At 48.0% G+C, this 12,295-nt stretch overlaps 3 protein-coding genes across 3 annotated transcripts; 2 read left to right on the top strand and 1 right to left on the bottom strand.

Annotated features, from left to right (window-relative positions):
- Positions 1-4,540: 4,540 nt before the first annotated feature.
- N7446_005047 (carotenoid oxygenase family protein) lies at positions 4,541-6,082 on the top strand (the record flags this gene model as incomplete). The annotated part of the gene is made up of 1 exon (XM_058513795.1): positions 4,541-6,082. The coding sequence occupies one exon, from the start codon at positions 4,541-4,543 to the stop codon at positions 6,080-6,082; it is 1,542 nt and encodes a 513-aa protein (XP_058375124.1).
- Positions 6,083-8,688: 2,606 nt separating this feature from the next.
- N7446_005046 (siderophore iron transporter) lies at positions 8,689-10,553 on the top strand (the record flags this gene model as incomplete). Its single annotated transcript, XM_058513794.1, has 3 exons — positions 8,689-8,772; positions 8,836-9,299; positions 9,338-10,553. 3 exons carry the CDS (start codon positions 8,689-8,691, stop codon positions 10,551-10,553), a joined length of 1,764 nt encoding a protein of 587 aa, XP_058375123.1.
- Positions 10,554-10,663: 110 nt separating this feature from the next.
- N7446_005045 (uncharacterized protein) lies at positions 10,664-11,894 on the bottom strand (the record flags this gene model as incomplete). Its single annotated transcript, XM_058513793.1, has 3 exons — positions 10,664-10,705; positions 11,185-11,661; positions 11,721-11,894. 3 exons carry the CDS (start codon positions 11,892-11,894, stop codon positions 10,664-10,666), a joined length of 693 nt encoding a protein of 230 aa, XP_058375122.1.
- Between the last annotated feature and the right edge of the window lie 401 nt (positions 11,895-12,295).

The raw sequence follows: 12,295 nt of genomic DNA, 5'->3' as shown, positions 1-12,295 counted from the left end.
AGCCAAGAAAGTAGACCGTCGAGTCCGCCTGCTGCTAGGCTCAATTAGGCTCGGACAATATAGATGGTGTCACAGCCCATAGCCAGTCAGATCCATGTACAAAGAGTGGTTCATTAACCCCAATAACGGGTTGACTTAAAAGCTGTCGTTTGCTCGACCGGTGATGCTTATTGTGCAGCTCAAGCAATGAATTTGACACGTTGATTCCACTACGATATTCAGAGAGCTTCTTGGAAATGATCAAGGAGGGTTACTTGAGCATCAAAACGAAGAGATGTCGCTTTTTATACGGAAGGCCCCAACAACCATTAGAGCGTAATATATCATGACTTGAATATCAGGATTGTGAAGGCCGAATGTACGATCCCGATCAATAGAAAGTGTTGATAGACCAGTGGTGCTGGTAGGCCATTGGAGCTGGCATCTGGATCAGCGCGATGGGTGGAGCTTCCGGGGAAAACCATCGTTACATTTGCCCGCAAACAAGGGACAAATACATATAAATAATCCGATACCAAGCATTGTAACGTACTTAAATATGGCTTATTGACGATGGGCAAGGAGTTCGGTGAATAGTTCATTGATGCAGCAACCGGATTGGCTGTGCCTCGAAAATGTTCCCCGTAACTACTGCTCCGAGCCTCATGGATTTCGTTGCAATACAGGTATGCCGGACTTATGATAGCCCATCTTTCTGTTTGAGAGAGGAACAGTTGCCGATGATGTGACCTAGCGCTCAAGTCAGGTAGGATTTCTGTCGATCCGGGTTATGCCCCGGAATACGAAGCCCTTGCGTTATGAGTGTTCTGTCAGATTTTTTCACTTCGCCCTCGCAATTTCCTGTCTAATGATGCTTTCCCACGCATTTTAACCCAACCCAACTTCCACTGGAATGAGAATAGTGACATGACTCCCTTACCCCTCTATAAGCCGGGAGCGCTTTCGAACCTTTCCACATTCTCGCTGCTGCGTGCCTAGTAGAGAATGATCTACTTCGTCATCGGACGGAGTAGTCTCAGAACAATTATCTTCCACTTCACATGCAACACTCTTTCGTTTATCCAGAGTCACTAGAAGGTGCCTGAGTGGCTGTGCCCTGCGTGGTAGGCTGCTCGTAGTAGGTCACTACATGAAGTTCCTCGCTACGGATGATTAGATCATGATCCTCCTGCGTCTAAGATCCACTCTCCTTCTTCAATGCATCTATCTCGCCTATGATGAAGAGCTGTTTGCGAAGCCAGGCTTTCTTCCTCACTTTCAAAATGTGGTGTACACATACAGATGATTAATCTTGGATGGTTGTGGCATTCAATGACTCACTTATTTAACTAGCAAGTCAACTAGCCATTTGGCGAATAACTTCACAGGTTTGGCACTCGTTATCAGACATACGCAGACACCTCGACGGGGTACGGGCGACCTGAACAGTGGCAGTTGTTCTGAAGTATTTCTGCCAGCGGAATCCAAGAAATGTCCAAGAAGAATCTTTAAAGCAAAATAAATGTGTCGTGGTTGAGTTCCGCCCACCCGATAACTCTTGCCCCCTTCTTCCTCCATCGGGTCTCGGACATTTAAACAGCGCGACAGATAAGGCCTACCTCCACCCTACCGCACTATATCATTATGGAGTGAAACATCAGGGACGGAGGCTTGCTTTGCTAACGATTGGAAAGACAATTTATCTCCGGGTCTGCCGCAACGGTTGCCAAAGTGATCCTTAGTACGGACTGTCAGCGTTATGCACTCTGTCTTCCGAATGCTATTGCCGGAAGCATTATCGGCGGAACATCACCTCCTGTGAATACATCCGTCTGAAGCCACTGTTATACGGGGAATACGGGGAATACGGGAATACTGTCACCTGGGGACCAATTATATCTTCTGGGATAGCCGTGTCACAGGACCGCCCCCTTACCAGCGAGGGGTGTCCCACAGCCATAATGCGTTTAGCAGCCATAATGCAAATTTCCAATATCTTCAACTTCTAGCTCATTTTTTAGACATATAGGGTCCAGGATCCATAAAGTAAAGCCCATCAATATCCTCATTAGCCAATAATGTATCATGATCCTCATTTTCAAGTGTTTCCTTCAATTCCTTAGCCGCCAAATCGGCCGCCATTTTCTCTGCGTCTTTCCGCCAAGCACGAAGCTTCGAGTCAGCTTCTTTCTCACACCTTCGCTGTAAGAGCCTATTGCCTGAAATAAATGAAAGGGACTCTTTGTAGCACCTTTTACCCGTCGCTTGCTTTTTGTAGGTTTTTTCCCTGACGTTTTATGGCTAAGGGCGCGCCCAAGGCTCATCTCAGCAAGTTCCGCATTGTATAGAGACGATTCTCCGGCATCAATTGCGCGCCGTATATGCTTCCGAATTTTATGTAAATCAGGATTCGGGTTATCAAGCAGCGGGAAAACTGTCTTCTCCAATTTTCAATACGCGCATAAGAATTGGGCGGGTAATTAGTCGCTGAACTTGGTAATTCGCGGGTGGGTGACGGCTCGTCGTATATACGTAAGGTCTCTTCGTCCGAATACTGCCCTAAATTACCCAAAACTTGTGTCGGATCTAGTGGCCAGATACCGGTAGATTTGAAGGAGGTTTGGATAGTTTTGGACCTTAAGGCGTGGCGTCGGACGGCGTCAATATTGCGGAAAAGGTCGCGTTTTTCGTTGCTTCCACCCCAAGCCACAACCTCAGTATTCGCTATTTGAAACTTATGTTTTAGGCTTAAAAAAGCCTCAGCATAAAGGTGATGACATATATGAGTCGTGGGAGGTACAAAATACCAAGGAATAATCAGGTTTTCCTTACAAAAATCGAGAAATTCGATAATTGTATGCGACGCATGATTATCCATTAGCAAAAGCCTCGGTCGCCCGCGTCGGACACGGGTTTTTGTGGCTTCATGAAATGAGCATAGCCATCGGTAAGCAGACTCACTATCCGTCCAGCCACTAGACGTTAAATGGATAAATTTGTACGCCGAAGAAGAGGTTGACATATTACAATACCAGTCTTCCGTGTGGACGCTACCTTTGACTAGAAACCACGGAAACATCACCCAGCCATCAGCAGCAATACATCCAATGCCAGTAATAGTTTCACCTCAATCTCCAGTAGCAATACTAACAGTTTGACGCGTAGAGACGACGTGTTGGTTGAGTCCGCCATTTTGGAAGCCGGTTTCATCCCAATTATAGATCTCATGAGGTTCAAAGCCATGCTCACGGTAGAGACACTCAAGCCTATCATACCAATGGCTAATAACTCCAGGATCCTCGGCTTGAATTCGTAAAGATTCCTTTGATTTCTGGGTAATAAGCTTGATGTGTGGAGGTAGACGCCGTATAAGCCGATAGCTATACATTGAACTAACAACTCTCTCCGAACCCGCTATTTTCAATAGGCGATTTGCGGCAATTTCAATGCCTTTTGCAGTTGGAGGTGTATAGCAAGAATTTGGCACTTCGATCCAGCTAATCAATGCGTTTTCCTGATTCGAATTCAATGTATTATTCGTGGTAGGGCGATCGGAGACAGATGTCTGTCCGTTTTTGCGACCGCGAAGCTTCGAATAAGACACGCGATAATGGTCCGCAGCCTTACGTAGGGATGAATATTCTCGCGTAGTATAAGCATGTAATGCCTTAGCTAGCAGATCCTCTTCATCCCGAGTTTTTTTAGGCATTTTTGGTGGGTAGGAATACGCGTAAAAGTTGAAAAGGTAGGAAATTTGCAATATGGCTGTTAATTGCATTCTGGCTGTTGGACACCCCCTACCCGAAGGGTGGGGGGTCGTCTCGTGACACGGCTACATGTTTTGTATTACCTTTGTCCAGGGGATACTGACTAGGAGATTGCATATGCAAAGGTCCGAGGAAATATACATACGTAAACACATGCCGTCAGAGTCCAGCATAGTGGTCATTTAATTGCTGGAGTCTATTATTTTAGACGAAGAAGTACTAGAGAAAATTGCAAGTATAGATTTTGTGCAAGCCTCATATAAGGACCGAAGTGTTTTGAATCGGAAGATCTTTTACCCTCCCGGTATCCCGTTCCACTAAGAAGTCTTAGCGGCTTGAGAAGCCGCGTTTCGTTTCCGGCCGGGATCGATTCCGGAATGCGGGGTGGATCCACTGCACCAGGGAATGCGTGGTGGTAGTTAGGGAGTTAGGCAACCAATAGGGGAGTTCCCTGATTTCCGAGGAATACGCATAGTAGCTTCCCTCATACAAGCCGTTCGGAAATGCGGCTGTTCTGTCTCCGCAATCCGTAAAAGTACGGCACTTGCCAACGGCGAAGAACATTGACCAATTTAATGCTGATGCAGCAACAGGCACCTATATAAAAAGGGCCTTTTCGGCCTCCTTCATCGTAGCTACATGCTGGGCAATCTACAGCTGACTATCCTGCTGATTTTTACACATTAATCTGTGCCCTTCGCCATCTGTACTTCGACGTTTGCGTGCTATTTCTGGAACACGTTGCACAACGACAAAAAGGAACGGAACTTCTTAGTTTGAGCCAATCCTTCAACATGGCGTCTACAGTGCCCACCAGCAGCAGCCATAACGACTTCTTTGGCCTACCATCGGCATGGTCGCAGTGTTTGAACCCGATAGAGAACGGCATCCCTGGTCGCTTCGAAGGCGAGGTGGCCAACCTCGCTGTCTTTGGCGAAATACCCAAAGAGATTGACGGTACCTTTTATCGCATCATGGTCGATCCTGTCTTTCCTCCTCCTCCGGGAAATCCACCTGTAGAGGGTGATGGCAATATTTGTGCCTTCCGCGTCCACGATGGCTCCGTTGACATGAAGATTAAATATGTCGAGACTGAACGCCTAAAGCTTGAGCGAAAAGCGAATAAGAGGCTCTTTGGCCTATACCGGAGTCCATTCTCTCATCATCCGTGCGTCCGCGCAGCTATAGACTCAACGGCAAACACCAATCTCGTTTTCTGGGCTGGGAAGCTTCTAGCTTTGAAGGAAGGAGCCCAGCCGTACGCGGTGGATCCGGATACCCTCGACACCATCGAGTACGACCCATTCCAGTGTCCTGGCCAGACCTTCTCTGCTCACCCAAAGTTTGACCCCTTTACCGAGGAGCTCGTCTGCTTCGGCTATGAAGCCAAAGGTCTCGCAACTAACGATGTCGTTATTTACTCCCTGGATAAAATGGGCAATAAGCACCATGAGCAGTGGATCAAAGCACCCTGGTGTGCTCCTATCCATGACTGTGCTATCACCCAGAACTTTATCGTCCTGGTTCTTTGGCCTTTCGAGGCTGAGCTAGAACGTATCAAGGCGGGTGGTCAGCACTGGCAGTATAGTTATGATCGTCCTGCTACATTCATTGTTGTGCCAAGAAGACCAGATAGGCTGCCATCCGGCTGGAAGATGGGCGAATCCCGGTTGTATCACTGGGAAAATGCCGTCGCGATGCACACAGCATCGGCTTGGGAAGACGCCGATGGAAAGCTGTATTTCGAGGGCTCCCGTGTCTTTTACAACATTTTTCGCGTGTTCGACCCCCCAGGCGACCACCATGGCTCGAAGAATATGAAGGCAGATTATGTCCGTTGGAAGATCGATCTTAGTCAACCAAGTGGAACCCTCGTGGCAGATCCTGAAATCATCCTGGATCTTCCAGCCGAACTAGCGCGAGTGGACGAAAGATTTCTAACTCGCCCTTATGACCTTATTTTCTCCCCTGTGCTGCTTCCCAACAAGCCAAGTACCTTACCGCCAATCGTGCCTATTTGTCTTAACGGATATGTCATGCTCGAAAAGCAGAGTGGTAGGCGAACATTCTTCGACCCTGGGTATAATAGCACTACTGAAGAGCCAATCTTTATTCCGCGGTCGGAGAGTGCTCCAGAGGGCGATGGATGGATAATGGGAATGGTGCAGAGGATGGACGAAAACAGAAGCGACTTAATGGTGATTGATACCAAGGACTTCAGTAAGCCGGTCGCTATCATACAGCTTCCGTTTCGGACTAAGAACCAGGTTCATGGTAACTGGGTCGAGGCAAAAACGCAGTCGGAAGGTTACAAGGCTTTGGTGGGGAGAAAATAGGAGGGAAGATGCTAAGTGCGATGTGTATCGAGAACTGACTAACCAGTTTGATAAGTTTTTACTATCTATCTTGTTGTAATGGCGTTGCGGTAACTAATAAAGACATGATCTAAGAGGCTATAGCGATGATACGTAGGACTCTGGTATGAGTGAGCTTTAATAGAGCATACCTCGTGTTGTACTGTCAGACAGTTTTCATGATATTATTTAAATGGATATTGTGGTATGTTCGGGTTTGTGAGACTTTGAATTTGGCCCTTAGTTTACTTGAGAAGTGGTACTCAAAGAAGTACAGCGAGACTTACACATAGTAAAGGTAGCTTGCGTATTATTTGAGGTGAGGGGCCAGGGCAAATGAAGGACTATATTAGAAGAACCCCCTTCTCCGTTCTACTAACTGTAACAGGTAAGGCGTAGTAATTGTATTTCCAATGTATTTTTCGGTTAAAATGGATGCATTGCTTGGCAATACCAGATGCCCCGAGCATCGGCGGTCATGGACCTAAGGTAAACCCCATCGTACGGGTTCTCCCAGCACGTGTTATCAGTCGCAGGATGTTCAGACCGTCTATAGCAGCTTATCTGTTCTTCATAATCAGCGCTTCGACGCAATCGGTCGTCAACAGTGGACCAGGATTCGCTACATAGGAGTCCAACCTCGAATAAGTAAGAATACGACGCTGAGCTAGTATGCTCTGTTATCTTCAGATCTACCAATCCAATTTAGCGAAAGAATTTGACCATGATGTTGCATCCGGCTGAATCGGAATGCACTGGACTTGGTGTTCATGTAGCTCCGCAAGTTGTGTGTTATGAGTGCTTAGATTCTATGGCGTGTAAGTCGTTTTGATTTTCGTTCATCACCTCTGCTAACACTTACTCAGAACGGACCCTCTTTTATGGTCAAGGCCAGATGTTTTGTGTCCTTTACCCATCTGTTTTATCCTTGGCCCAGTTATAAGTTACCGCTCCATGTCTCCACAACTGTTGTTGGAATGGATGTGACTAAAGGTCCAAAAATTTGGGTAAATTGAGTTCGCATGTATTCAAACAGTCTATCTAGGATAATCAAACACTAGAATGATAGTAGTCAACTAAATTACACTGATGCCTGTGTATTCTTACCGTACAAGACCCAACCCTTTCATCTCCATAATAGACGCAAAACTCGGTTGCTTGCTTAGCTGATGTTATTATTCTTTGCATGACTCGCCGGTTGTCGCTTGATGCAATCAACCACCTTCTTTTGCAAGGTTATTCTTCTACCTCTACAACAGGGGTGAGCTCTCTCCTACGTATCTTTACCCCTCTTGGTGGCTAAGACCTAGTTTTTAGGCAGGCAGCTTGCTCGGGTTTCTCTATCTCTCAAGCGGGAGGAGACAAGGAACGTCAGAGCTTGTAGCATGGTGGACGAAGAAAGGCATCTTTTTACCTCAGACCAATCCTGACGGCACGTGATTGGATGCTCTCGCAACAGCAGCACTCCAATGCACTAAGCTGTTATAGGTTAAAGATCATTATGTTTTACTGTGAGTCCGTCAGAACACTGTCGTTACGGCGTCCTTCTGCTCCATCCTGTACGGAGAAAAAGATGGCTACCTCGGCCGACCGCTTACAGGCTTGGAAATTGCGGAGGAATGCATGGGCGGGATGTAAGTGAGGCTTTCGACTTCGTCTAGCATATTAGCTGACCAACGTCTGAGGAAAGTTTTGGATGCACTGGAACAACCGCAAACACATTTACTTCCCTCTTATTTTACTTCCCTCTTATGGGCCATGATCCAGCATCAGGAGGTGGCAAGCAAGTCGAAGTCTGATCTATTATCTGCATTTTCAAGTGCTAGGTCAGTGCCCGGCTATTAAGTAGGCCCCGTCAGACATTTATGCTATCCAAAACGTCAAGAAGTAACAATAACCCTGGCTTGTTCTCGTTATATTCTGGGATACATGTTTACAATTACCTTCGTCCAGGGTAGACTAACGGAGACCGCGCGCGCCAAGGCCCTGAATGACCCGAGGAAATAAAGACACATAAACACATGCCGTCAGAGTCCGGCTTAGTGGTCATTCAATTGCCGAAATTTATTATAATTTCAACCCTAAATTTTGTGCAAGCTCCACATAAGCACCAAAGTGTTTCGAATCGGCAGGTCTTTCACCCTCCCGGTGCTCTCGTTCCACTACGCAGTCTTAGCGGCTTGAGAAGCCGCGTTTTGTTTCCGGCCGGGATCGATTCTGGATTGCGGGGCGGATCCACCGTAACAGGGAATGCGCGGGGAGAAACGCCGAGCCGGGGGAAACCTTAGCGGGGAGAAATGCCGAAGAAAGGAAGGTTTTTAATGCTCCCAATCTTGAAAAATGCCAGTGCCAGTAATTGGGTTGAAATACGGGGAAGCCGGGGTACCGTTCAACGTGGTTTTCCAACTTGACGTTTTCCTAGTGGAAGTCACATCCTCCTGTATCTGTGGCGTTGCCATTGTGGAAATAAATATATAAATATATATATAATAAGTAAAGGCGCCCCAGATTTCGCACTGCTGGCGCCCAAGTTGCAAAACAACTTTGTTCCGTAGCATTTGTCAACTCGGGGTCTGAATCCGCCCTCCATGGCTTCACAGTCTGCCATTGCGCCCTCGGCGCCAGAAGAACCGACGACCCATGTTAACTCAAAGACAATCATCTGTCTTGTGGTGTGTCTACCCTCTATCCTCTACCCGCAGCGATCGGCTTCAGACTGACATACCTCCATGCAGGCCATCAACATCACCTACATGGCACAATTCATCTCTCTCATCGGGTCAGGCTTCTTGGCACAGTCAATGGCACAAATTGTCGGTGGTACAAACAAGACCGTCTGGTACTCCTCTTGCATCGTCATTATGACAGTTGCCCTGAACCCGCCCGTCAGCCAGGCCGCTGACTACTGGGGCCGGAAACCAATCCTCATTGCCTTGTCTCTTACCGGTATGGTCGGATCCATAATTGTGTCCCGGGCCCAAAATTCTAGCACCATCATCGCCGGCTTTGCCATTCTCGGCCTCAACTTCGGATGTCAGTCAGTTATCCTGGCTGTTTTGTCGGAAGTTCTGCCCCGACAATACCGACCCATGGGTCAAGCGTCTGCCATGGTAGCATCCAGCCTGGGAGCAATTACTGGGTTGCTAATGGGTGGAGGAATGCTCCAACACGGCAACCTTACCCACTACCGTATATACTGGTATATTGAAGCTGGTCTCTACGTAATCGGGGCTCTAGGGTGTCTTATCGGCTACAATCCTCCCCCCGAGAACTTCAAGCATCCCTCAGCACGTATGAAAAGCTCAACCGTCTTGACTGGATTGGATACTTCCTTTTTGCCCCGGGGCTCGTCCTATTTTCCATGGCGCTGTCGTGGTCCAACAACCCATATTCCTGGAGCAGTGCGAACATCCTTGGTCCATTCATTATCGGCGTCGTCGCCATGATCCTCTTCGCTGTTCACGAATGGCGCTTCAAGAGGGATGGCATACTTAATCATGACCTGTGGGTTAATAGGAACTTCGCCGTCTCCCTTCTTGTCATTTTCGTCGAAGGCCTTGCCTTCTTCGCGGTCAACTCCTACTTCGCCTTTGAAATTACAGTTATATATGACGCGAACATTCTCTCGGCTGGTGCCAGCTTGACCATCATGTTTTTTTCAGGTCTGGTTTTCTCCTCAGTGTTCGGGCTGTGGTCGTCGAAGTGCAAGACGATTCGGCCGCCCCTCATTCTGGGTTGTGTTTCCCTTCTGTTGTTCTTTATTCTTCTGGCAACGGTCAAGATAGACACTCCCCGCTATGCCTTCTACATATTCCCACTTCTGTCTGGCATTGCTATGGGTTCTATTGTGCCACTCTCAATGGTCTCTGCTCAGTTAACAACTTCCCCAGAGTTAATCACTTTAGCATCGGCGTTGATGACTTCAGTCAGGGGTTTGGGAGGCGCAATTGGCCTAGCCATCAACAATGCCGTTCTGAACGACACCTTGGATAAGGAGCTACCTGCGAAAGTCGGTGCTGCGGCGCTCTCACTGGGACTGCCATCCTCATCTTTGCCTGAACTGATCAACGCTCTGGCCACGCAAAGCAAGGACGCTGTCGCCGCGGTGCCAGGGGTCACCCCCGAGATTGCTCAGGCGGCAGTGGTAGCGATGAAAGAGGCGTACTTGTCCGCCTTTAGAAACGCCTGGGTTATTTCAGCATCGTTTTGTGTCGTCTTAGTGATATGTGAGTCTTCCAATGTCCCATATCAAAATACATACTTATCAGCCACAGCATCTTGTTTCATAAGGGAACAGCGAGCTGACTTTGACGCCCGCATCGATGCCCCCATGGATGCTGGGTTGTACAATGTACAAGGCCATTTGGTGTTGTCGCAAGATATGGAAAAATCAGTCGACAGTCATGGCCCCAAAGGGACGAGCGTGAAGCACGAAGAAATTGTTCCATCCTAGCCGATAGCCATGACCAAGGTTGAGCGGAAAGGTGCTTTGAGTCGGTCAAAGTTTTAGTGTTTACTGACGCAGCTTATCTGCATACTTGTACTTGATTGTATGGTTTTTGTTCAAGACTGCTCTCTTGAAAGACGTTCACGCCCCAGAAGAAGCTGGGTATCTCTTCGTTTCGCTACTACGGCCGGAATATGAAGAAAATAGGATATAACCCGTAGTGAACGGCTCCGCAATTACACAACAAAGAATATTAACTGTCTACTCTTCCATATATAATTCTTCGCATACTGTTTCTGGCACATCATTTGGCCTGTCTAACAACCCACCTTTTTCGTGGGTAACGAGCCGCTTCAAATGATGAATCTTCAGTTGGTAATGCTTTTTTCCGATTGGGTCCACCCGACAATATGGGCCCAATGGGCAGGTCGACGATGCGCATCGTATGAGATTGGAGATGCTACGCCAGATAGGTCTTTCTCCAAAAGCATCCTGCTCGGCATCAATATGACCGGCTCCCCTTATCAAGCATTTTCTTCCGGACAAAGGCTTTTCCTCTTTTCTCCCCTTGATACGCTTCGACGAAGCGATCGTAGATAGTATCCTGGACGTAGATACGCGAACCCGCCGCACAAACCTTCCCATTATTCGCGGTAATTCCAATGCGCGTCCAGAACAGGGCATTTTCAAGATCGCAATCGTCGAAGACAATCGACGGGCCTTTGCCGCCCAGCTCGAGGCTCACTTTCTTTAAGTTGGTGCGTGACGCAGCTTCCAGGATTTTGCGACCTGCGATTGCACTGCCGGTGAATGCAACTTTGCGGACCTCCATATGTTCGGAAATAGCCTGGCCAGCGCCGGCTCCTTCGCCGGTCACGATGTTTACTACTCCAGCTGGAATGCCTGCTTCCTTGATGAGCTGCGCCAATCGCTGAGCGTAAAGTGGAGACACCTCTGAACTCTTGATGATCAGGACATTGCCTGTCGCCAGCGCTGGGGCAAGCTTCCAGATTGTAATCATTCTACCGGCCGGCGGAGATGTCAATTTCAGCATTGACAGTTTGCTTCTCTGTCGTCTTGATTCAAGGTTCTGGATGCGTGGGAAATTCGTCCCCTATCAAATTATATGAGAGTGAGACTGCACGCCCGTAGCTATAGAAATAAAGGACGGACCGATACTTGTCGAACATTCGTTGGCCGTTGCGACGTCGGTTCAAGACCACCTGCCACGCTCCCAGGCAAAGTCTCTATGGGCTGCGCAAGTGATCTTCCCGCCCCTGCCGACCGGGGAACCGCGCGTTCGGGCGGCACCAACGGGTTTCTCGACGTTGTCGCTGCCTTTGGCATGGTGAAAGGGAATCCGATGGAAAACGAAAGATTGACTGATTCTTTGCAAAAAAAAAAGGTCCTTGCCAGAGGATTGTTCGAGGTGCGAAAGCGGGTAATTTATCTGCTAGCCTTTGAGACCGCGCCCGACGAACTACAAAACGTTTGAAATTTGAGTGAGCGATGGTCTCAAACCCGTTCTGCACGTCCCAACTGAGAGTGATGGCCCACTGACGACTATATTGGCAATCACACATCACTTAAAATTCTCCGTCACCTTTCGTATTAGCTGAAATTTACTGTCTTCCGTTTATCTGCGGTGGCTGGACTGTCCTCGAGCTTGGCTCGTCTCACAACGGCAAGAATTGCCCTCATTGAGCAGCATAATAGTAGCTCTTAATAATTTGTATGAGAAGGGGTTA

This window comes from Penicillium canescens (assembly GCF_028828765.1).
Source record: "Penicillium canescens strain IBT 15451 chromosome Unknown utg000003l_segment0_segment0, whole genome shotgun sequence".
Classification (NCBI taxonomy): domain Eukaryota; kingdom Fungi; phylum Ascomycota; class Eurotiomycetes; order Eurotiales; family Aspergillaceae; genus Penicillium; species Penicillium canescens.
The sequence above is the reverse complement of the archived record's forward strand: the minus strand, read 5'-3'. Positions and strand labels throughout refer to the sequence as shown.